The sequence below is a fragment of the Emydura macquarii genome, unplaced genomic scaffold (genome assembly GCF_026122565.2).
Source record: "Emydura macquarii macquarii isolate MOO-44397 ecotype Brisbane River unplaced genomic scaffold, CSIRO-AGI_Emac_v2 contig_480, whole genome shotgun sequence".
NCBI lineage: Eukaryota > Metazoa > Chordata > Testudines > Chelidae > Emydura > Emydura macquarii.
In genome coordinates this window covers 13,842,325-13,868,541 of record NW_027130617.1, presented here as the reverse complement: position 1 = coordinate 13,868,541, position 26,217 = coordinate 13,842,325, and the positions used below count along the sequence as shown (strand labels likewise).

Here is a 26,217-nt window from a genome sequence, read left to right as displayed (position 1 = left end):
TCTTCAGAATGTATAGATTTGATTGACAAAATCAGAATCTGCCTTTGAAGTCAGATACTGGTAGTGCAAGTTACTGGATTATCTCTTTTCAAATGAAAAATCAGGATAATGTTCAAAATTATATTTGCATGCTGTGTAGTTGACAGTTTCATTTTATTTTCCTTAAAGATAATCAGTGAGCTTTCCAGTTTTTCTTAATAATGCTAATAAGACCTGTTTTAAACTTGGTTCTTCTGGTGGCCCATTAATAGAGTCCAATGGGACCCCCTGAATATTGTATATGTAGCCTAAATATTTTGTACTTTGCTGTATAAGAAATCCGTATAGTGAGGAGTGCAACTATGGATAACAGCGGCAATCAAAAAGATATCAGGATGGGAAGAAACACTACAGGGCATTCCGGAATTCCAGAATCATTGGGAGATGGAGACATGGAATATTTGCACAATAAGAAAAGGTAATTATGCTGACAAAATATTTTATTCATGGAAACTTCTTTAAAGACTTCTAACAGATGAAACTGTGGAGAAAAATAAACACTAATTAAATTTAAGATAAATTTAAAATTTTTAAGTTAATTTTTACTTGGTACTTTGATTTTATCTTCAGCCATCTGCAGTCTGGAATTCGAGAATCTGTGACTGATATTGGTGTCAAACAGGATAATAAGGTATGTTTTCAAAAATAAAATATTAATGGTTGTATAAAGAAATAGATCCACTCCTCCCACCAGGAAAATTCCTAATTTTCAGTATACCTGACTAAGGTTATGAAGATGCACTGTTCAAATGTAGGTTTCTGTATGACTGAAAAAAGTTGATTCTGCTCTGAAACAAATTTTCAAATGAAAAATATCGACAATTGCCAAAGCAAACAATGAAACCCTTCAAAAGCAGGCATCACAGTGCCTAGCAGCTTGTTTCATTTAATACAAACTACATTTATAAGTTGTTATAATAATTTTTAAATCTAAACTGAGTATGGGCCTGTTGATTAACAACCATAAATATAGATTTATTAACATTAATGGCTGCTTTTTAGTAATTAGTATCCATTTCCTACTGGCTATATCTTTAAGTCCTCATTCAAGTACAAATGCCACTGAAGTAGAATATAAAAATGATTTATTGGTGTGATTTCTTAAAACAACATGTATAGTATATCTACAAAGCCAAAACTAGAGCATCTTTCAAACAGTGCAGAAGATGCATCTGAGGTCCTGTGTGCCACTTAAGCTCTGAAATTAGGGCTCAAATGGGTTTAACTGGTACATGTGGGCCCTCTGTGGAGTGACTTTTGATGGTTAGTTGTATTACTTTTGTAGAATCTTATTAAAGGAATTGAACAATACAAAGTCTGCTCTTATGATTTTTGCTATACTTAGAGTGGACCTGGCTGAAAAAAATTTGAAACTTCCAATATTTAGCACAAATTTTTACAATTTTTTCCACCTTTTTTTTTTATTTTGCACACAGCTCTACATTACAGCAATTACAAGTTTTGTTTTTTTAAAGGAAATGATTGTTGATTGTCAGAAAGAATCTCACACCAGCTGGACTGTCTATGAAGAGTGACTTTTAGTAAAAGTTATTTTTATGCTATAATAAATTATTTATATTTATAAAATACACATATTTACATTCTTTATTTAATTTTATTAATGATGAAAGATAACCACCCATAAATATATTTATCACTCAATAAGAAGAACGTTACATAATAAAAAGATTACAGCAAATCTTTGAATTCAGTACATTTCTCAGGGATAGTGAAAGAATCACTACTATACTAAAGGATATCACCTAGAAATTTGTAAGAGAAATAGAAAGCTCATAAAAGTTATCTGAAATGTTAATGTTCAGTTTACTCTGAAATGTGATTCTGTAACATTGGCATTGTGGGGCTTCATTCTCAGTGATTTCTGTATCAAATGTTCTCAGTTTACAAATAAAAAGATGTTTTTCTGTCAGCCCTAAAATTCAACCTGGACCTGAGAAAGAAGTTAGGTTCTTTTCTTCTCATGCATCATCACCAGAAATTAAAGTTCTTTAGGCCAAATTCTGCCCTCAGATTTACCGCTGCAACCCTACTGCCTTCATCTGGTTTGCAGAGGTCTGACTGATTGGAACTTAGTAGATATTTCTTCTGATGACACACAAAAAAAGCTGAGTCAAATTCAGACCTCCCATTCACCCATGTATTCTTATTGGGTGGTACGGATGAAGGGGATGGCTGAGTTTGGCCCCTCATGTGTATTAACTTGATTAGAGATGTTTCTCCAAATACAGTACAAGTATTCAAGGATCAATATGATGCATTTGTATACTTTTCATTTGACTCTAGACAGATACGAATGACATAAATCATCTTAAGAGTTCAAGTCAATACATTTCTCCTCCTGCTCCACCTCTACTGGCTCTTTCTATAAACAGAGCTCAAGTTCCCATATTTCAGACAGACAGTAAGTATAAATTTCTAATAAATCACAAGGAACTGAACTTTTATTCAAGATGTGAATGTTTATTTAGAAAGGTGAATTTACAAGTGCAAAGTACTAGTTCACACTATTGCTACAAAATTGAACTTATGTTTAAAAAATCACTTATAACTTCATAGGCGGTATGTGGCAGGTGGCACAGAACTTGGCAGAGGCTCCCAGTGGCTGAAAATTCACCAGTGGAAGGTTGTGATGACACAAAGCTTTTGTGGCCTCCCCTGTGTTGGAGGGACGGTGTAAGATCATGCTGGCTCAAGATGGTGTCTGACCAGGATCTCCACCCATAACATGGAGCTGCTTTCCAAAAGCAGAAACTCAGCCGTAGGGCAATAGAGGTAGCTGAATGCCCCCTGGTTGCAGAGTGCCAGACTGCTGCAGGCAGGCATAATTTACACTTCCTGCACCAGCAAGGGCTGGCTTCACAAGGGGGACTTAGCTGTTGCAATGCCTAACTTTTAGGCAGCCTACTGCCTAGTGGAATTCAGAACCCCGAGTTAGGCCCTTAGGTTAGGCATACAATGCCTAGGGAGCATTGGGTACCTAAAACGGGATTCACAGAAGCCAGCATGCTGAATGGAGAGCTGCATAAGCTAGTCAGTAGGAAATGCTGAGAAGAGGGATGGGACATAGGCCCAGGAAAAACTGTAATGGTGTAGCTGCCCCCCTTATGCCATGGAGTCCAATGGTTAGAGTACTCACTGAGGGGTTGGAGACCTGTTTCAAATTCCCATCCCGCCTGATTTGGAACAAGGACTTGAACCCAGGTCTTCCACATCATAGATGATTGCCATAACCCCCAGGGTAGAGAGTCAGTCTCTCATTTGAACAATGAATATTTAACCATGCCACACAAAGTTTCACCATTTCAATAACAGATACAGAGCAGCCCACCCCAGAATATCTTGTTGCTCAGTGGTTAGGGCATGCATATGGTAGACCTGGGTTCAAGCCCTTGCTTCAAAGCAGACAGAGTGGGGATTTGACATAGGCCTTCCACATCTTGGTTGAATGCTTTAGCCACTGTGCTGTTGGGGATAATGGATGGGGGAGAGGGTCAGTACCACCACCACCACTTCCTGCTCCTCCCTGTCTTTTGTGCACATGTCTATTATATCACACCCTACAGCTGAGCTGAGCAAGGGAATGCCTAGTCCATGAAGCTCCCTGGGGCTCAGATGTGAGCTAGGAGCTGAACTGCTCAGCACTGTCAGAACATAAATGGCTTTGCACATGCCCCAAGGCACACAGGGGACTCTAATGGTGGAAACTTAGGTATCTACAGTGTTAGGTGGCAGCTGAGCAGTGGTTCTGTGAATGTCCTGGCATCTAAATATTGGATTTAGGCACCTAACATGGCAGTTAGGTGACCAAGTCCCCTTTCTGAATCTAGCCCCTAGTCACTAACCAACCATTTTGCTGCAGTATATTTAGCTAAATGTTTTCAGCTTGAGTTTTTGGGTATCTGGCAACAGTTTTCAACATATGTAGCGTGTTTCTCATGCCTTCCCTTTTAAACATAGTTTTGGTGATGTATATGCATTTAATATAACTTTTTAAAATAACTATGGCTGGCCTTTCCCACTTTTAGCATCCAGAACTTTACTAAGGGTAGGTTGTAATTTCTTTAGAAAGCAACATGGTTGAACAACTGAAACAAATGAAAGCAGAAAGAAGGCACATGGAAAGAACTAGAGAGGAACTGGTTAAAAAGGCCAAAGGCTTGCTTGAACAAAATAAGCTGAGGCGATATCATGGTATGTTTTTCCAATAGTATCAAAACCATGTGAAAGTAAATGTGAAACCTTTTGTCTGTTTTATAGTACATGATTAATTATAGAGATATCAGCGGGGTAAACAATACCTCTGAAAAGGTTCATTTCTGTGACTAAGTATGGCAGAGAGGTTGAGGACTAAAATGTTTGCTCCCACTGATGGTCATAAATATGTATGTCCCTGGGTATTATGAACCATAGAACTGTCATGTTACTTGTGGAAGTACAGTGTGCAGAAGGCATCCATAAACCACATCATGGGGCCAGGCTTACAGTGAGTCAGACATTCCAAAGTGCTGTTTTTAGGAATGGTACATAAGGGCATGACAGAGAAAACAAGGTTACTTACCAGTAACTGTTGTTCTTCGAGATGTGTTGCTCATATTCATTCCAATAGAGGTGAGTGCGCGCCCCGTGCACGAGTCTCCGGAAGCTTTTTTGCCCTAGCAACCCCCGCAGGGTCGGCTCCGGCGCCCCCTGGAGTGCCGCGCTTATGTCGCGGTATATATAGCGCCGCCGACCCCGCAGGTCCTCAGTCCCTTCTTTCTGCCGACTCCGACAGCGGGGACGGAGGGTGGGTTTGGAATGAATATGAGCAACACATCTCGAAGAACAACAGTTACTGGTAAGTAACCTTGTTTTCTCTCTTCGAGTGATTGCTCATATGCATTCCAATAGAGGTGATTAATTAGCCATACCTTTGGAGGCGGGTAGGAGTCACTGACGGGCAGCCCTTCTCAATACGGCTCTGCCCACGGCCGCGTCCTCTGTAGCCTGCTGCACGATGGCATAGTGGGACGTAAAGGTGTGTACCGATGACCAAGTCGCTGCTCTGCAGATGTCTTGCAGGGGCACTCGTTCCAGAAAGGCCGCGGATGAGGCCTGGGCTCTGGTAGAATGTGCGGTGACTGGACCTGGGAGTCGCACCTTCGCCAGCTCGTAGCAAGTTTTGATACACGCGGTGATCCAGGTGGAGATGCGCTGGGTGGAGACAGGTGAGCCCTTCATCCGGTCCGCCACTGCCACAAACAGCTGCGTTGACTTCCGGAACGGCTTGGTTCTCTCAATGTAGAAGGCCAGGGCTCTTCTGACGTCCAGCGAGTGCCATCTCCGTTCCTCCTCCGAACCGTGTGGTTTGGGAAAGAACACGGGAGGAAGATATCCTGGTTATAGTGGAACTGAGACACCACCTTAGGTAAAAAGGCTGGGTGGGGTCTCAGTCGCACTTTGTCACTATAGAAAACCGTGTATGGGGGTTCCGAGGTTAATGCTCTGATTTCGGAGACCCGCCTGGCCGATGTAATGGCCACGAGGAAGGCTACCTTCCAGGAGAGGACGAGCAGAGGGCATGTAGCCATAGGCTCGAAGGGGGGTCCTGTCAACCTGGAGAGGACCAGGTTTAGATCCCACAGAGGCACCGGGTCACGGACCTGCGGATACAGCCTCTCTATCCCCTTGAGGAACCTAATGGACATAGGGTGTGAGAAGACTGACCTCCCTCCCAGTGGCTCATGGAAGGCCGAAATGGCCGCTAGGTGTACCCTGAGGGAGGCCAAAGCCAAGCCCAGCGACCTCAAGTGGAGCAGGTACTCGAGAATCGCCTGAATGGGCGAACAACTGGGCGGGACACCTTTGGAGGCCGCCCAAACCGTGAAACGCTTCCATTTTGCCTTGTACGCCACCTGGGTAGATTGTTTTCTGCTACCCAGCAGGACTAATTGAACCTGCGCCGAACAGGCCCTCTCTCCCTCCGTCAACCACAAAGTCTCCATGCCGTCAGGTGCAGGGAGTCCAGGTCTGGGTGCAGCAGGCGACCCCGGTCCTGGGAGAGCAGGTCGTAGCGTTTCGGAAGTGATATCGGCGTGGCTATAGAGAGGTCCAACAGGAGGCTGTACCAGTGTTGCCTCGGCCACGCCGGGGCAATAAGGATAACATTGGCCCTGTCTCTCTTTACTTTCAAGAGTACTCTGAACAGCAGTGGGACGGGGGGAAAGGCATACATGAGAGCCCCCGTCCACCGTATGAGGAAGGCGTCCGAGATTGAGCTCGGGTCTCGCCCCCGGAGGGAACAAAACCTCGGACACTGCTTGTTCGACGCTGACGCAAACAGGTCTAGTTGGGGAATACCCCACTTGCGGAAGAGAAAAGTTGTCACCTCCCCGTGCAGTGACCACTCGTGGCGGGGTGAGAACGACCTGCTGAGGCGGTCCGCCTCGTCGTTCCTGACCCCAGGGAGGTGAGAGGCAGACAAATGAAAGTTGTGTCTCACCGCAAGGTCCCACAACTGCGTCGCTTCCTGGCAGAGGGCCGAAGAGCGAGCCCCCCTGCCTGTTTATATAAAACATGGCAGCAGTGTTGTCCGTCATGACCTGAACTACCTGACCCCTCAGGAATCTGAGGAAGACCTTGCAGGCCAGATGGACTGCTCGAAGCTCCCGTACATTGATATGGAGCCTTCGTTCCTGTGTTGACCAAAGGCCCTGCGTGCTGAGGTCTCTGCTCATGTGGGCCCCCCAACCCACATCCGAAGCGTCCGTGATCAGGGTTATGGAGGGTGTCAACTCTGCAAAGGGGACCCCTTTCAATACCTCTGTGGGGTCCGTCCACCAAATTAATGACCCCAGAACCGAAGTTGGGACAGTGACTACCCGTCCGAGAGAGTGCCTGGTTGGAACATATACAGAGGCCAACCACCTCTGGAGGGGTCTGAGTTTCAGACGAGCGAGTCTCACGACAAAGGTGCAGGCCGCCATGTGACCCAACAATTGAAGGCAGTGCCTGGCTGTGGTCGTGGGGGACCTGCGGAGATTGCCTATGATGGTAGTCATTGCCTCGAAGCGGGGCTGCGGGAGGAAGGCCCTGGCTTGCACCGAATCCAAAGTGGCCCCTATAAAGTCTATTCTTTGTACTGGTGTGAGGGTGGACTTCTGCTCGTTTATGAGCAGACCCAGCCTGCTGCATATTGTGCAAGTCAGTGTCAGGCTGTTCTGGACATGAACTCTGGACCGGCCCCGGATTAGCCAGTCGTCTAGATACGGGAAGATCTGAACTCCCTGGCGGCGGAGGTGGGCAACCACCACCGCCATACATTTTGTAAACACCCTGGGCGCTGAAGAAAGGCCAAAGGGTAGGGCCGAGAACTGGTAGTGGCCACCAGCTACCTGGAATCGTAGAAACCGCCTGTGGCCCGGGAGGATGGAAATATGAAAGTAGGCATCCTGTAGGTCGAGGGCAGCAAACCAATCTCCTGGATCTAGTGTGGGGATGATGGAGGCTAGGGAGACCATGCGGAACTTGAGGCGTCTGATGAACCTGTTTAGACGCCGAAGGTCCAGAATAGGCCTGAGGCCTCCCTTCGCCTTGGGAATCAGGAAATACCGGGAATAGAACCCCCTGCCTCTTTCCTGAAGAGGAACCTCCTCCACAGCCCCCAGAAGGAGGAGGGCATTGACCTCCTGAATGAGGAGCTGCTCGTGAGAGGGGTCCCTGAAGAGGGACGGGGTAGGGGGAAGGTCCGGTGGGAAGGCAGAGAGTTGCAGGGCATAACCTCTTTGAATTATACTCAGTACCCAGCGGTCCGAGGTTATGCTCTGCCACTCGGGAAGGAACGGCCGCAGTCTGTTCGCAAAGGTCCGAGTATTCCAGGAGATGGGGGGGGGGGGGGGGGGGGGGGGTGCCGCCCTCGAGCGTCCCGTCAAAACTGCCGCTTGGCACCCTTTTGCGGCCCTTGCTGGGAGCCCCCAGCTGGGCCTTGCCGGTCCCGACGATTGCCTTGTCGGAACCGATCCCTGCCCCGTCTTGACTGAGGGGGTCTAGGGGGTGGTCTCGGTGGAGGCTGCTGCTGCTGCTGCCTAGGGGGGCGTGGTCGACCCTGCCTCCTAGCTGCTTGTGGCACATAGAGACCTAGGGATTTTAGGGTGGCTCTCGAATCCTTTAACGCGTGCAGCTTCTCGTCAGTTCTGTCCGAGAAAAGGCCCATTCCCGTAAAGGGCAAGTCCTGAATGGCCTGCTGCACTTCAGGCGAAAGTCCGGAGGACTGTAACCACGATGCCCTGCGCATCACTATTCCCGAGGCCATAGCCCTCCCCGCTGCGTCCGTGGCATCACTAGCGGATTGAAGGGCAGCATTGGCAACCAAGGAGCCCTCCTGTACCAAGGTAGTAAAGTCTGCCAACATATCCTGGGGCAGGCCTTGGAGAAACCTCTGGAGGGAGGACCACAGGTTAAGGGTGTAGCGGCCCAGTAGCGCCTGATAGTTTGCCATACGGAGCTGCAGCGCTGCTGTGGAGTACACTTTTCTCCCAAAGAGGTCGAGTTTCTTACCCTCTTTATTTTTGGGAGTATTCGCATGTGCCCCCTGCCTGTCTCGCTGATTTACAGCGTCCACGACTAGGCTCCCTGGGGATGGGTGGTGGAACAAGTACTCAAAACCTTGCAGTGGCACATAATATTTCCTTTCCGCTGTTTTAGAGGTAGGTGCCACTGAGGCTGGGTTCTCCCAGAGAGGCTTAATGAGTTTGAGCACACTCTCATGCACCGGGAGTGCGATCCTCGCTGGACCTGCTGGCCCAACCGCTCCAAAGAGGGGGTCCTCCTCCTCCACCAGCTCCTTGATGTCCAGTTTTAAATTCTCTGCCAGACGCTTGAGAAGCTCTTGGTGAGTTTTAAAATCTGGCAGAGGGGTCCCCCGATCTCTCGCCGTTGTCTCTGCCGGGGTGAAGAGGAGGACTGAGGAATTGGGCCCGAGGATGGGCCTTCCAAAGGATCAGACCCTTCCTCAGAAGAGTTCCCCTCCTCCCCCTGGCTTTGTGGAGGGGGTGGGGGGTGAGGTACCATGGAGGGCACCGAGCCCGTGCCCTGTGTGGGCTGTGGTGCCCATTGCCAGTACGGCCATTGCCAAGGCCCTTGCGGCCATGACGGCGCCGCTCCCAGTGCCGGGTAGGAGCCATGCGGTACCGGTCCCGGTGCCGGATAGGAGGAGACCCCCTGGGTGACTGAGCCGTGCGTGTGGTGCTCCTTAGATCTACAGCTCCTATCTCCCCGCTCCCGAGAAGCACTCCTTGATGACCCGGAGTGGCGATGTTGACGACGCCGGCGTGGGGGGGAGCGGCTGGAGGAAGAGGAGGAATGCCTCCTGTGCGTTTTGGATTTCGCAGTGCGTTTATACGGAGACCTGGAGCGGCGTCTGGGCGACCGCTCCGATGTATTGGTCGGTGCCGTGCGCTCCGGCGCCGGAGCCCGTACCAGGCTATGTGTCGGGGATCTGGAGACCCTTCGATCCCGATTAGTACTTGTCCGGCGGCCGGAGTCTGGGGCCTCCACCGGTGCCGAAGCGCACCGAGCCACGGTGCCGACGGGGCTAGGGGTCTCACGGCGTGTCTGCCTGCTCCGCGGAGTGTGTACCGGGGATCTCGACCGGTGCCGGGACTTGCGTTCGGCCACCGGGATCCGCACCGGGCTTCTTGTTGCGGATCGGGAGCGTTGAGCTCTGCTCCGTATTGGGCGCGGAGAGGGAGAACGGTGCCGGCTGCGCCTTGGGGATCGGGACCGGTACCGGGAGGCTTGGGAGCGGGACCGGTGCCGGCTATACCTCGGGGAATCAGACCGGTGCCGGGAGTGGGACCGGTGCCGAGCATCTCTAGGCGTAGAGCGCCTGGATGAGCGGGATTCCCGCCGGGGAGATCGGTGCCGGCCGCTGGTGGGTGAGCGCACCGGACTGCTTCCCCCAGAATGTGCTTTCGGTGCCGTAGACTCCGGTACCGAGGCATGGGCTGGCGATCGGCGCCGGGACTAAAAACACTATTTAACTATGTACAAAAAACACAAGGGTTGCTACTTGCATGTAACAGCAAGGGGCACTAGCGTTCCAGCTACCGTCACGGGCGGAAAGAAGGAACTGGGGACCCGCGGGGTCGGCGGCGCTATATATACCGCGACATAAGCGCGGCACTCCAGGGGGCGCCGGAGCCGACCCTGCGGGGGTTGCTAGGGCAAAAAAGCTTCCGGAGACTCGTGCACGGGGCGCGCACTCACCTCTATTGGAATGCATATGAGCAATCACTCGAAGAGAGAACTTGTCTGCTACTATACCTCAAATTATTAGAGGCACCCAGATACGCCTCCATTTTATTCTATGAAATAAATGTTTACAAATATTTTTTCTATAATAATGATACATATGAAGCCTAATAACAGATAAATATGAAACAAGATGTGCCCAAAACACAATCTTCTCTGAAAACAAGAGCCGCCTTTTGTGCGTGTACAAATAAAACATCATAATTCTTTTCCCTTTCAATCGTTTAAATGATAAATTAATTTTCAAGACAAAAATATGCTAAGTACCTTGGGGGACTATAAGAATGGTCATACTGGGTCAGACAATGGTCCATCTAGCTCAGTATCCTGTCTTCCGTCAGTGGCCAATGCCAGGTGCTTCTTAGGGAATGAACAGAATAGATAATCATCAAGTGATCCATCCCCTGTCACCCATGCCCACTTTCTTGCAAACAGAAACAGTGACACTTCAGAGTATGGTTTATATCTCTGCTCATCCTGGCTAATAGCCATTAATGGACCTATTTTCCATAAACTTATCCAGTTCTTTTTTGAACCCTTTTATAGTTTTGGCCTTCACAACAAACTTTGGCAAAGAGTTCCAGAGATTGAATGTGTGTTGTGTGAAGAAATATTTCCTTTTGTTCATTTTAAATCTGCTGCCCTATTCATTTCATTTGGTGACCCCCTAGCTCTTGTGCTATGAGGAGTAAATAACACTTCCTTATTTACTTTCTCCACACCAGTCATGATTTCATAGCTCTTTGTCATATCCCCCCAAGAGTCATCTCTTTTCTAAGCTGAAAAGTCCCAGTCTTATTTCTCTCTCCTCATATGGAAGCAGTTTCATATCCCTAATAATTTTGTTGCCCTTTTTTGTACCTTTTCCACTTCCAATGTATCTTTTTTGAGATGGGGCGATCAGATCTGCATGCAGTATTCAAGATGTGGGCGTACCATGGATTTATAAAGAGGCAGTATAATATTATCTGTCTCATTATCTATCCCTTTCATTCTGTTAGCTTTTTTGACTGCCGCTGCATATTGAGTGGATATTTTCAGAGAACTGTCCACAATGACTCCAAGATCTCTTTCTTGAGTGATAACAGTTAATTTAGACCCCATCATTTTATATGTATAGGTGGGATTATGTTTTCCGGTGTGCATTACTTTGCATTTATCAATATTGGATTTCATCTGACATTTTGTTGCACAGTTACCCAGTTTTGAGAGATCCCTTTGTACCTCTTCGCAGTCTGCTTTGGACTTAACTATTTTAAGTAGTTTTGTATCATCTGCAAATTTTGCCATCTTACTGTTTTACCCTTTTTTCCAGATCATTTATGAATATGTTGAACAGTACTGGTCCCAATACAGACCCCTGGGGGACACCACTATTTACCTCTCTCCGTTCTGAAAACTGATCATTTATTCCTATCCTTTGTTTCCTCTCTTTTAACCAGTTACTGATCCAGGAGAGGACCTTCCCTCTTATCCTATGACAGCTTACTTTGCTTAAATTCCTTTGGCGATGGACCTTGTCAAAGGCTTTCTGAAAATCTAACTACACTATATCCACTGGATCACCCTTGTTCACATGCTTGTTGACCCCCTGAAAGAATTCTAGTAGATTGGTGAGGTATGATTTCCTTTTACAAAAACCATGTAGACTCTTCCCCAACAAATCGTGTTCATCTGTGTCTAATAATTCTCTTCTTTACAGAATTGGTAGTTTCAACCAATTTGCCTGGTACTGAAGTTAGGTTTACTGGCCTGTAATTGCTTTTTTTGATCATCTTACTATATTGTTTAATTTGCGGTATACATTTAAATTGAGCCTCTATTATGGTGTCTTTAAGACGTTTTCACGCAGCTTGCAGGGATTTTACTTTTGGCACTGTACCTTTTAATTTCTGTTTAACTAACTTCCTCATTTTTGTGTAGTTCCCTTTCTGAAATTAAATGCTACCATGCTGCTTTGGTGTCCCCCACCCCAAAGGGAAGTTAAATTTTATTATGTCATGGTCACTATTACCAAGCAGTTCAGCTACATTCACCTGTTGGACCAGATCCTGTGCTCCCCTTAGGACTAAATCAAGAATTTCCTCTCCTTTTGTGAGTTCCAGGACTAGCTGCTCCAAGAAGCAGTCATTTAAGGTGTCAAGAAACTTTATCTCTGCATTCCCTCCTGAGGTGACATCCCCAGTCAATATGGGGATAGAAAACAAGCAAAATAATGCTGTTTCAGATGTGTCAGGCAGAATGAAAAGAGTTCTGATCAAATCTATGGATTCTATGAGAACCACAGAGGGAACTTTAATGAATCATATGCATCTCTACAGCCATATGTTGAGTAACACTGCCCAAAATGGTTAAATGGAGCAGATACCTGACTGATCTATGGCGAAATAGCTATATACAATAATTATTAATATATTGCAACCTACATTATACAAAAGTCTCAGTGGACAACTGAAAACTTCAACACCTGTTGGGCTGGCTTCCTCAATCATAGAGCAAAGAGGCCTCCCCGAGGCTGGTTAGTTTTTCATACTAGGGTCCTCACATTTCCAGTAGCGTCCTGCCATTCCAGTTATCAACAGCCCCAAGAGTTTTCACCTGGTGCCTTGTGGTAGGCATTTTTAAGATGACAAAGTATTCGTGTTTACCTTACCTCAGAGACTGGCTCATTCGAAGAACCTCCCATCAGCTGGTCCCAAACAACATCTATTAAACTCTTTGCCAAGTAGGAGTCAGGGTAAGCAAGGAGAAGTCACCATTAGTACCTTTCCAAAAGACAGAATTTGTAGGAGCACAACAACAACAGTATACTAACCTCACACCAGCTTTGAAGTTGTGGCAGATCTAAGTCAGTCAGTTATGGAGCAATGCTCAGAGAACAGTAAGGGCATGTCTAAGAATGCCAGATCACATGTATTGTGCATGTTTGTCACTCCTCATGCCTTAGTGTTTTCAAGGCAGGTTGAAGTCCAAGCAAACACCATATAGATATGTCCATGCAGATTCCCTCAGGAGGTCCTATTATCACGAGATTGGTGGAAGGAGCCTATTCAAGTATACAGAGGAGTTCTATTTTCTTCTCTATCCACAATAATGCTAGTAATGGATGCTTCCAATCTCAGATGGGGAGTGCATTTGAATCAACATTAAACTCAGAAACTATGGTCAAGACGAGTTTTGTCTTCACAAAAATATCTTAAAACTCAGAGAAATTTGCTTAATGTATATAATATTCCAGCCCCTAATCCATGGTAAAACAGTACAGGGGTATGACAAATATCTCGGCGATGTTTTATGTAAACACCAAAGAGGATCCAGATCATCTCCACTATGCCAGAAAGCTGTTAGCCTATGGAATTAGTTCATCAGACATCAGATTACCCTGATAGCCATTCAATTTCCAGCCATTAACATCCTAGCAGCTCACATGAGCAGGCACTTTTCATGTAACGATTAATGGTCCATAAAGGATTCAATCAATCACAAATCTTTCACAAATGGGGTCAACCACTCATAGACTTGAATGCCACACCTTTCATTCCAGAAGGAGGTCTGAGTCCAGGATCTCTAGTGGACACATTCCTTAGCTAATCTGCTGGGCTGATGTACATCTATCCACTGATCCCTCTAATTCTGAGGACAGTATGGAAGCTCAGACAACATGATGCCATATAGATATTGCTAGCAGCCTCTTGGTGCAGGTTGTTATGGTTCTCAGATCTGTTAAGACTCTCGGTATAACCTCCAGTAACATTGCCCCTGGATCCGGACTTAATCTCCCAAACAATGGGACGGCACTCCATCCAGACTCACTTTCTCTGTACCTTATAGCCTGGATGCTGGCTGCCTGACTAATATTGAGAAATCGTGTTCCAAGGATGTCCAGAACACCTTGATTCACAGTAGGAAGGGCTCAACAAAGCTCACTTATGCCAAATGGAAAAGATTCCCAATTTGGGCAGAACAACATCAACTCTCCCATCCTTCTCGATGATCTATTCTGATTCAAGCGATCTGAATTCACTATTAAAAGAGTACACCTGCCAGCTATATCCACTTACCATCCACCAATTCACAGCCACACTATGGTCTCACACCCTACAGGGCTTAGGAGCCTCAGAGAATTAATACATATATTCCCTCCAGTATAGGCGCCACCTCCTTCCTAAAATCACAGTGTGGCTTTACTGGGTTGATGCGGCTAGAATCGGTGCGGGACTATTTTTTCAATCCTGCACTGCACCTCAATGCCTCCACCCACATTGTTTCTTGCATTTTTATCCTACTCCCACTCACCAGACACCATAGATCCCTGAAATCCCACAAGAGAGACGGATTCCCCCATACTACTAAAAAAAGAAGCAGTCATTTAATATATTTTATATATAAATGGAATTCAGACACAATTTTTATGTGGTAAACAAACTGACAAGAGAGTCAATGTTTTCCCGCAAAGCACCACAGTCTGTTTATTTTGCCCACTCAATCCCACCCGCAACAAAACACATTTTACCCACTCCCACTATTATGGCAGTGGGTGTTATAGGATCCCTCCCCCACTCCAGGGCTTTAGATGGGGCTTCCATTTGAACTATTAGCATCCTGTTCTTTATATCACCTTTCTGTAAAAACATACAATTACCCCAGCATGTAGAGTAGCAGACCTACAAGCGGTCATGTCAGGCCTGCCATACACTATTTTTTATTATAAGGTCTCCCTTAGACCCCATCCAAAATGCATTCCTAAAGTAATTTCAGATTTTCACTTAAACTGAACTATTCACTTAACCTGTTTTCTTCCCTAAGCCCCTTTGATAAGAAGAGGCTTTACTGCCTGCCTGTTTCAGCACCTCTTGTTTTAGTTAAATAGAATTAGGCCCTTCAGACCCACATCTAGATTATTTGTAGCATATGCTAAAAGAATGAGAGGCTAGGCTATTTCTTTCAGGCGATTAGCTAAATGGAGATCAGAATGGTTTACATTATGTTATTAGCTAATTTAGAACCTCATGCTCAAATTAAAGTTCACTCCTCAAGGATTCATGTAGCTTCTACAGAAGCTGACATATATACAGCACCCACAAGGGCCTGTCTTCACTAAGTGGCCAGGTCAGTGTAAGGTACGCAAGTAATGTAACTGCAGTCAACATACTTTACATCAAGTAGCTGCGCAGTCTTCACTACACTATGTCGCTGGGAGACGCGCACCTGTTGACATAGCTGGTACATCTTGTTCCGGTGAAGTACTGGAGTTGATGGGAGAGCACTCTCTGCCATCGACTGAGCCATGTCTTCACCAGACCTACTCAATCGATGCCAGTGCATCAATCAGTGCCAATTTAGCAGCATAGTGAAGACAAGCTCTTAAGAGTTCTGTTCATACAGTCACAAAGCACTATTCCCTGATGGAGGCAGCTAGGGCAGATGCCAGTTTTGCTGGACCTGTATTACCATCTGTATTTAAATAGACTCCTGGCACATACCTCCTACAATACAGTTATTGCTTGGGAATCACCAAGAATGTGATTATATATAAACAAGCCCTCAAAAAAGAACAAATGGTTACTTACATTGCAGTAACTGTGGTTCTTTGAGATGCCGGTTCAGTGTGTTCTACGACCCACCTTACTTCTCCAGTACTACGGATGTCTTTAACACCTGGATTCTACATTGGCAAAAGAGAGGCATTTCATCCCACTCTACCCTTTTATGCCCCATGGAGGTATGTGTGGACACTTAGGGTGCAGGCACAGGCCAACAAACATTGCTGGGCAAAAGTCTAATCTCGGTCACATAGAGCACACACACCTCATGGGCTAGATTCACAAAGGAACGTAGGTGTGGCAATAGTCAGCCTCACACATGCACATTCTAAATTTTAGGTGCCTAGAAAATCACTGGGATTCACAAAGCCTGAATTGGGCACCCAGGTTCCCTATCCAATGAATGGGCTAGATAGACGCTTTAGAATGGAATTTACAAAAGCCAACATGCTAGGTGGCTGTCTGTCTAAGCTAGCCAAATGAGATGCCAAGATGAGGGGTGTGTCCTAAGTCCTGCTCCTCTCAGGGCGTTTAGCATCTAAATCCAGGCGCCAGGGAGGAACCTCCATCTGCTTGGGTGCAAACTCTCTCTTGGCATTAGGTTACCTGGGCTATAAGAAACTCCGCAGTTCAAGTACCCTTCCACCTGCAATGGAAGAAGAGATTTGACTAGAGAATCTACTACTTGGTGGAGGAGGTGTCCTAGACATTGGGCTATAGCATATACTGATGTGGGGGTTTTCTCAGCCTCTTCTGTTGAAAATGTTCCAATGAAAGAATCATTAGACCAAAGAGTGAGAAAGTATGAGAATGATTCTTCTGGCCAATGCATTTATCAAGGGATGGAAAACCCAAACTCGTTTCCCTGCGGCAATTACTTTTTACATTATTTAGCTATAGTTGAACAGTTTCAGCAGGAGAAACTGAAGGCACTGCCCCCCACAAACATACACATTCAGAGAGAAGGGGCACTGAGGGAAATCTCCCATTACCTAGGTGACTACCCTAACTATTGAGTGAAAAGTTATGAAGGAGGGAGTGGCCTGTCTGTACTGGCCTGTGCGGGGGGCCCAATCTGATGGGTGACCTCTGAGCCCACTTACTGGATTGGCTCAGCAGGTGAGTTAAGCAGAGGAACTCCACCCCTCCTCCTTCCCCCAGCATCAAGCTGGAGGTTAGGCATCTAGATGCCTAGAGTGAGGCTGTAGCACATGCATAGAGGCAGAAACATAGGCCGCTAAGGCCATTTTACTGCAAAAGTTTAAGTGCCAAATGTGTTTAGGTGACTACAGGTTTCCACACCAGCTAAGCAGGGTTTTTTTTGTGACACCCAATGAGGCCTGACTCTGGGATTTTAGATACCTATCTTAGGATAACGTATCTAAGGTGCCTAAGTCCTTTTGTGAATCTGGCCTCAAGAGTGGAATACATGTAGATGACACATCTCAAAGCACCACATTTACTGTAGGGTAAGTAACTGTTCTTTTTTTGCAGAAAGTTTTCTATGAATCTTAGGCATTCTGCCAGGGGCAGCTTTAGCATGAGTTCATGGGTGTCATCTGCACCCAAAGAAATCATAAAACCAAGTGTGCCAAACCTGAGTGGAACTGCAACTGTGTGCACCAAGTCACAACGCGCAAAGCAAGACGCCAGGCCCAGCCCTGCAGGACAGGAGCTGCTCCTGCGGGATTAGTGTAGGGGTGGGCTTGTTCTCCAGACAATTCCACTCTCCCCTCACCCTGGGCCTACCGTCTGCACCTGGCTGGGATTTGGGTTGCTGTACTGGGGCAGAGGGTGCTGCTGCTGATGGTCAGTGCCCCCCCCCCCCACTGACTCAGGAGACTACATCCACCCAAGTTCTGCTCAAGAATGCTCAACCTGGGAGTTCCCCAGCTTTGCATAACTGATGCGCCTAGTTTTGCTTTGCTCTAGCTCTGGTCCTGCAGAACTACCAAACATTGCAAAACTGGTGCTTTTGTATAGCTTAGTCATCAGCGCTGCAAAGCTGCACAGGACTGACACTCTGCTCCTACAGTTTTCCTGCTGGAGCATCAGTCAAATCAGGGACAGGAACAGATCTAGCCTGTCATTTTAGTTGGCTGCGGTCAAGATAAGCCTGGTATGACTGTACAGTTAATGTAATGTTTAGTTTGGCTAAACATTCACTGCTTTTTTTTAAACAATGCTACATTTTAATACGTGTAAACCACTTTGAAGTTAAGGAGTACTATGCAAGCATTATGTGCTGTTCATTATTATTATTATGCCTAATGTAGTGTATATTAACCTGATCAAGAACAACCAGAGCTGTTATTATCCTGTATAGCTCGTGATGCATGGAAAAAGAAATACTTTGAAACTAAGAAAGCTACAGCTTCACTGGAGGACATTTTAAATAAACTACGACAGGATTTAGAGCTTTACTACCAAAAGTTAGTGTTGCAGCTGGAAGCCAGAGATATCAGGAAACGACCAAACAATTTAACACACTTTGCAGCCTCCAAGGTAATATCATTTATTCATATTTGTCCATTTCCTTTCTCTCATTTTATGAAGTTGGCTTCTGTATGGAGTATAAATTGTAACAACAAATTTACCATAATCCAGAGCCCAAACTTTAAAAATTATTTCTGAATGACATTATCTTGTAAAAATCATATGTCCTTCACTAATCAGAGGTGATCATAGCCCACATAATTTATACCTATGATGGGGTGTACCAGGCTTAGAGACCCCTGCTGGAGGCCTCCCAAACCCTGTCCCAGAAAGGAGCAGTAGAGAAGTCTTCCAAGTGGTCTAGAGTGGCTGCAGGAATGCAGCCAATCAGAAAGACTGCAGGCAGTCAGGGCCCAGGAGGGCCATATAAAAGGAGCTGTATAAGCCTGAAGGGATCTGGTTTGTTTCACATACAGACTGAGAGAGAGAGGGGAGAGGACTGGAGGGCTGAGTCATTGAAAACCTGCTTAAGAAACCATCTACAGAGGTTACCACAGCCTAAGAGGGCAGGCATATGCATTTTGTCAGGGGGTGCTTGTGAGAGGTGGGTACCACCCCGTTACAACACCATTGACCAATTTTGGTTTAGGTATTTTTGTATCTAAAAAGGCTTAATTCATTTATAAAAAAACATTTAACTAGACTTAGTCCCTTTTTCATTTGCATATTATAGACCATTCTGTTTGCATAGGCAAAGCAGGGACCACTGATGATGTGCTTATAAGTTACTGTTTGTTTCATGGAAATGGCACACATTATTCCGTTAAATGCTGGGTAAATGCATGAGTGTACAAATAAGAACACACAGTTTACTTTTCCATATGGTAATAGCTTGTTTAGTTCTGTATAAACTGATACTTTAATATAATAGATTTTTCATGAATGAATGAATGAATCCAACTTTGTTTGCTGGAGTAAAGATGTTCCAAATGTTTGTATGTACAAAAGCACAGCAACAGCCTTGTGTGTACACTGGGCACAAATATCCTTTAAATTCATGCAGAGAAGCTACAGACTTCCAAGTGGGTTGAAGAAGTATGGAAATAGTAATCTTGGTCTAAATGGCTTTGGTGCTCTTGCATATTGTGTGTGGCTCTGAGACTACATTACTTGAAAGATATTGACAAATCTGTGGGGATTCTGGGAAGAATAACTAAACTGGTCAGAGACTGAGCAAAAACTTCCTGACAGTGAAATCTCCTCAACTGTGGCATAATTTCTCAAGTGAAGTACTGGCAGCCCCTTTGCTAGTTAATCTAAAACTAGACTAGGCAAAATAACAGAAAATATATGGGGGGGAGAGGGGGGAAGCACTTGTGGATTTGTTATGTTCACGGCTGAAAGCTATAAGATTAATATTTGTAAAGCACAATACATGTAATCATACTAGTGTTCATGTAGCACCACATGGCTCTGTCTGCACCACCATTACAGCAGTATGTGCTGTATCAGCTATTTCTATTACTTCAGCCTCACTGTAAGGGGATATCTGCACTGCTTTCATTGGTGTGTAGTGTACATACATGCCTAGCACAGCTATAAATAGCAGCATAGTGAGGTACAGCTCAGACAAGACATGCCTGAACAGTGTGTGTGTATTTGTGTACATACTCTTAACAGCTCTTTATTCACCCAAGCAATGCCTCCCCATCTGCACTGCAAGTTTTAGTAGTGTAGGGTCCTGTTGCCTGCCCAAGGTGGGAGCCTTTCCTCACCCCAGGAAAAGACACGGGCAGCAGGGAAAGGCTCATGGAGGGGAAAGACTCTAGCAGCTTCCTGTTGCTGAAGCCTTTTCCCAGTGAAGTGAAAAACCCCAGCAGAGCTGAAAGACACTGCAGGGAGCAGCCCCTGGGCAAAGTCTCTAGCTGCTCCTGGATGCTGGAGCCCTTCTCCCACTGCAGGGAAAGAACGTGGCAGCAAGAAAAGGCTCTGCCAGCTCCTCATTGCTGGAGCCTTTCCCTGCAACAGGGAAAGACTCTAGCACCACCCTGCCAGACTTCCTTCACCACAGTGAAAGGTTCTGGCAGTGGAGAGCGAAGGTTTTCTCTGCTGCCTCCTCTCTGCCAGAGCCTTTCATTGACACAAAATCAACCTGATTTTCACTGTGCCATTGTTACCCAGGGTTTTCAGAACCCAACACAGTGGTAATTTAACTGTTTTCGAGGCAGCGTTAGGAACAAATCACTGAGGACACAGCTCCTCTGTTTAATAAACAGTCAATACAAACCAGAGTGCTTTTACCTAAAACTACTTTTTATTAGCTCTCAAGCACTCACACATCTACGCTATAGCAATAGGTTCAGAGCATCCCAAAATATAATTACCAAAAACGACGAGAGTTCTGTGGCACTTTAAAGACTAACAAATTTAATATTGCAGACATAAGCTTTCGAGAGACTTCAGCTTTCTTCTTCAGATGCAGTAATACAGAAAATAGAGGCATCTTATCCAGATGTTTTTCTTATCTCATGTTATTTTTTTATGTCTGATTTGTGTCCATTTATCCTTGTGCGTAGTGGTAGTCCAGTTTGGCCAATGTACATGGCAGAGGGGCATTGCTGGCATATATAACATTAGTGAATATGCAGGTGAATGAGGCCCTTATGGTGTGATTGATGTGGTTAGGACCAGTGATGATGTCATTAGAGACGATGTGTGGACAGAGCTGACAACAGGGTTTGTTGCAGGGATAGGTTCTTGGGTAGGATTTTTTGTACGGTGTATGGTTGCTCGTGAGTATTTGCTTCAGGTTGGGGGGGCTGTCTGTAAGCCAGGATGGGTCTGCCGCCCACTGCCTGAGTGAGAGATGGATCATCTGCTAGGACAGGTTGTAGATCTTTAATGATGTGCTGGAGAGATTTTAGCTGGGGACTGTAGGTGGTGACCAGTGGGGTTCTGTTTTCTTTGCTGGGTCTGTCCTGTAGTAGGTGACCTGAAAGTTGCTGTTCTTCTCCAAAAAAACTCTAAAAACAAGACTTCAAAGAGAAACTCCTGAGTTAGAAATGATCTGCAAATCTGACACATTCAAACTGGGTTTAAACAGAGACTTGGAGTGGCTATCTCGCTACCGAAGGTAAATTACTTTGCTCACCCATTCTCACCTCCTACTCAGTGGTCGTCATTAGGTCTTAAGTACCAGACTCCACCTCCCCCATTGTTCTCAATGCACCTGGATATCTATAAGATGCCTCTGTGTTACCTATTTTCTGTATTACTGCATCTGAAGAAGAGAGCTGAAGTCTCTCGAAAGCTTACATCTGCAAATATTAAATTTGTTAGTCTTTAAAGTGCCACAGAACTCTCGTTGTTTTTGCTGTATACAGACTAACACGGCTACCCCTCTGGAACTATAATTACCAAAGTTTGAGATGGTTTTGAGTGAGTGACAGCAAGTCGCTGATGGCCAGTCACCCTACTCTGTAGGAGGAAGGTATCAGAGAAGAGTCTCCCAGACCTGCTCCAAAGTGTATTATTTTACTTGATCTTATAGCTAACTTAAAGCACAAACTCCTAGTGGGTCTCCAATTCTCCTGCCTCCAGCAAATTACTCATATTTTCATCATCAAAACATTCTAGTCATAACAATAAAACTTACATCAGGGGCACTTTAAAAGCAAGGTTGACTGTTCAAACAGTCACTCCATTCTCATGGAACATTCTGTGTCCCATCCTGATTAGCAAAATTGCAAGCATGGAGCTGTTTGGCCTTGCATCTCTGAGCCCTAAAGATTATTCCTAGCTATGTGGTATTTGGTTTTCAGCTAACGGGCTGGATGCACAAAATGGCTGACTGAGGTTTGCTCAAGTTCTGGGTTACACCATGTACACTATATACCACCACCAGTCGCATATAGTGTAGACAGAGCCGCAAGGATTCAGAGTGGTTTTCAAAGGCCTAGAGCATCAGGAAAAGAACACTACACATTTCCTGCTGATCTACAGCAGCTAAGGACCTGGCCCATCCTTTTGAAAATACTAATCTTACTATCATTACAACTAATCCTTTCAATTTTTGAAAAAAATCACACTGGCATTATAGAAGTGAAGTGCTGGATATGAAGATCTGCTCAACTCACAATATTCTTGGACATAACAGATAAACACCAATGTCTCGACTGAGACAAAGAAATGGGCATTATATGAGAATGAGACATATTTTTTAAAATCATATACACAGTGTCAAGTCCTGAAGACCAGTGGCAGAAAAAAATGCTACTGTCAATCTCCCAGAGTAACAGGGATTGGGAAAATTGTGGCTACACCCTGCTCAGTTAAAGGCTAGTTGTTGGAAGGAGCTGCCCTCCTTTGGAGAGAAGACTGCTACAATACAGGACATTTGAGGAAGAAGTCAAAAACTGAAAGAGCCTGGGAAGAAGACTTTAGAGTCTGTCCTGTGGAGAGAAAAACTGTGTTCAATAACTACAAAGATAGAAAAATATATAGTATATTTGAGCTGCATAAAAGCTTTGTTTATTCCCTATAGAACACCACAATCATCCAGATTACTACAGTGCAGCATGAAATTGATCAATTGAGGAGACAGCTGGATAATACAAAAATGAAACTCATAATAGAAATTAAGGTAATCTGCCTTTACACTAACCAACCTGGAAATTAAACCAATATAGATTTTCTTCTTCATAAAAATCTACAGCCATAAAATATTTGGAAATTTTAAAAGTTAGTCAGTATTTGAAGATATGTTATGTTAAAGCTTTCTTTGTGTTAGCTGTTATTTGTGGCTTTCTCACTTGAGCAAAACAACAAGCTCCACAACATCATGTAGTCACGTGCAGCATTCATAGTGTTCACATTTTTCATGAACTGCATAAAACAAGCCCCACAAAGATCTCTATTAAAATTCCCATTTTACAAGAGGCAACTAGAGACACACAAGTTAAGTGACCTGTCCAAGATCATAGAGCAGGCTTCTCACAGAGCTGAGACTAGGGCTGAAAACCTCTGCTGCAGCTGAGAAGCACAGAGCACAGCTTGGTTGATGTTCAGAAGTACAAAGATGGCTTTAAGCTCCAATGAGATAGGCATTCCCTATCTTCACTATACTGTCATTCCTTCCTGTGACCCAAATGAAAGCACTTTCATGGGTTTTCAAAAGGGATGACGTTCTGCAGACCCTAACATTGTCCATAAAGCTGCAAAAAAAAAAAAAATAAAAAAAAAAAAAAAATCACTGAATAAAATACTGACCCAGTGAGTATTTTCTTATCCCTTCCCGAGAATGTGAGGGTAGCACAGAAGCCCAGCTGCAATAAAGGCTTGGAGGTGAGGAAGAAAGGAAGCAGTGTAAGGGCACAGGAGCTCTGTGCAGATGGCACTGGCCTCTAGCATATCTCCCAAGTTCCAAGAGTTATGTGCCCAACTCCCTTTTCATTCTGTAACTGCAACCACCAACCATCCTATCCTGACAGAAAATTGGACAAACTCTCCCTGTAGAAAAAAAGCTGGCATAGCATACATTCTAGGCCATAGTTTAGCAACTCTAAGATTATGACGTATCCTTAGAGAGCTATCAGAAGAGTCTGATGAAAAGATGAGTAGTGTGATATGGAAGGCAATTAATTAAAAAGGCTACACCAACTCAAGAACAGAAAAGAAAGAACCAGCAGCCTTAGATGAGCACAACAGAAACATCTATAAATAAAAAACATCCATGTACAGTGCTCCCCAATGAAAGACAGAGGATGCAGAGGTGGAATAAGCATCCAATCAAGTATTTTCAAGTTTAAATCAATGATAGTTTAAGGCATTTTGGAAAGACCAAGTTATTATTCCCTCAAACTGTATCAAGACAGCAAATGAAGTGGAATAAAAGATGAGTGATGGGGGGGGGGAGGAAACAAGCTCAAACACAGCTCTGGAATAGTAATTCACTATCCCCTTCTTTGTAAGACACCAACTTCAGAATGTGGAAGAAAATCATCTATTTATAGTTGTTGGAGATGTATCCTTAATGTAGAGTCATATCTATGAGAAACTGACAGGAATAAATTCGCAATTTTAAACAACTGCAATGTAACAAGTTATTGACATCCTCAAAGGCTACTAATAGAGCAGGCAATAATGAGGATGAGGTAAGGGGGATAAAACAAGGTGGGCAGCAAATATTCACAAAGAAATGGAAAAAATAAATATCATGAAGGATGGAAATCATATGATCTAACCTGAAGATAGAGAAAGGACAGGATGGAAACCAAAGAGCATTTAACGGTCTGAAAAGGCAATTTTATTCAAGACCAGATCTGGTCTAGACAACTGCAGTACAATACACATTTTTACACATATGGCTGGAGCCAGATTCTGATTTTAGTTACACCACAGTGAATTCAGAGTATGGCACTGAAATGAATGTGGATTATGCTGTTGCAACTAAAATCAGAATTTGGCCCTTTGCCTCATCATCTGCAGTGTGGGAGGCAATTCACAAGAATAGAAAATTTATTTCTAGAAGAGAAATACTATCAGTTATGCAAAGCAATCCTGAGAGTCACTGTCAATTTTTAGTCATTCCTTATTCAGGCAAACTCCTACTGATGTTGAAAGGAATTTGCCTGAGAAAGGATCTCAAGATTTATCTTTTAACGATGACATAAAAAACATGCAGAAAACTAGGGCCAGAACTGGTTAGAATCAAAGGGTCCTGGAGATGAAAGGCATGTTCTATATCCATCTAACCCACATAATAATTAAATCTTAATTATACAAAAGCAGTACAGTCTTCAACTTCAAAATCTTCCTCAAATAATCTCTAGTTCTTTTGCAGATGAGAAAGCAAGCAGCTTCTGATTTACGGGCACTGAGAGCAGAGCTAGCACAGAAGAAAGTTCAGTCATCTTTAATACTCCAGTCTGAAAAACCAATACTTTAGAAGGATCACTTTACTTGGGATTGTGTAATATGTTTATATAGAAGCTCAAAATGTCACAGTATTTGTTTTTATGTACCTACACTTTTATTTTAAAGAGACTTATCAATATGTAAAATAGGAGAATTGTATATATTAAAATATTGAGGTATATAATTTCTTTAAAACATCCTAAAATCTCAATCTTATTATAACTAATTCAATTATACTTATAAAGCATGCAGTTAACTTAGTGTTTATTTTTTACTATAAACTAATCAGTTACATTGCATTAAAAAATTAAAATTAATGAATTATCATGTCAATTCTATATAATGAGGATCTCAATGCAGTTGTAATTTGAACAAGTACACTCAATTGTGGATTTAAAATGTATTTTTGTTGTTTTGAGGCACATATAGCTTAATCAGTTTAACCCATAAATAAAATAGCCATTTTTACAGGACTGGGTCAGCAGAAATCTTGTTTTAGTTACCTATCTCATTGTCCTTTAAAATCCAAGCATTGTAAAACATACCTATCTGTAAATTATATCAGTGTATTATTCTACCATTATACAAAACAAGAAAACACCAGAAAATGTAAATTAACTTCCTGTTTTGTAGTTTTTTTTCCTTCAAGAGAAGTGTAAATTGCACTGACAATCAAGTGTCATTGTCCTAGCCATGAGGTTGTAAATATGATCATGGTCTGATTTACATGAAAGATGAAGTACAGTGTACAATATTTGTTAATCAAGATCAGAGTGAAGGCAGCAGCACGCATGTTCCTGTGCAGAGTATCAAATCTCTGGAAGGGAAATAGTACCCCTCCATCTTAACGTTTTCTATTCTTTCCTGCTTGCTCCCTTAGTTCTAGAGAGCACGTATCTACCAAAGCAGCAAGATGCTAGAGGTTAATGTGAAGGAGCTACAAAGCTGACAAGGCCGTACTAATTATTGCAAGTGA

At 44.3% G+C, this 26,217-nt stretch overlaps 1 protein-coding gene across 4 annotated transcripts in view; it reads left to right on the top strand.

Moving 5' to 3' along the window:
* The window catches only part of SPATA1 (spermatogenesis associated 1), a 38,648-nt gene extending 12,645 nt beyond the window's left edge, over positions 1–26,003 (top strand). The window contains exons 7-13 of one of the 4 annotated variants that reach the window (XM_067538573.1): positions 316–457; positions 610–670; positions 2,344–2,461; positions 4,126–4,251; positions 18,217–18,395; positions 22,870–22,968; positions 25,168–26,003. In XM_067538573.1, the coding sequence (XP_067394674.1) occupies positions 316–457; positions 610–670; positions 2,344–2,461; positions 4,126–4,251; positions 18,217–18,395; positions 22,870–22,968; positions 25,168–25,272 (830 nt within the window). In that variant the 3' untranslated portion in view covers positions 25,273–26,003. Of the gene's footprint in view, positions 1–315; positions 458–609; positions 671–2,343; positions 2,462–4,125; positions 4,252–11,789; positions 11,966–18,166; positions 18,396–22,869; positions 22,969–25,167 lie in introns of those variants that run through there. The other 3 variants (XR_010918083.1, XR_010918084.1, XM_067538574.1) reach the window with 3 other exon arrangements.
* Positions 26,004–26,217: the final 214 nt, after the last annotated feature.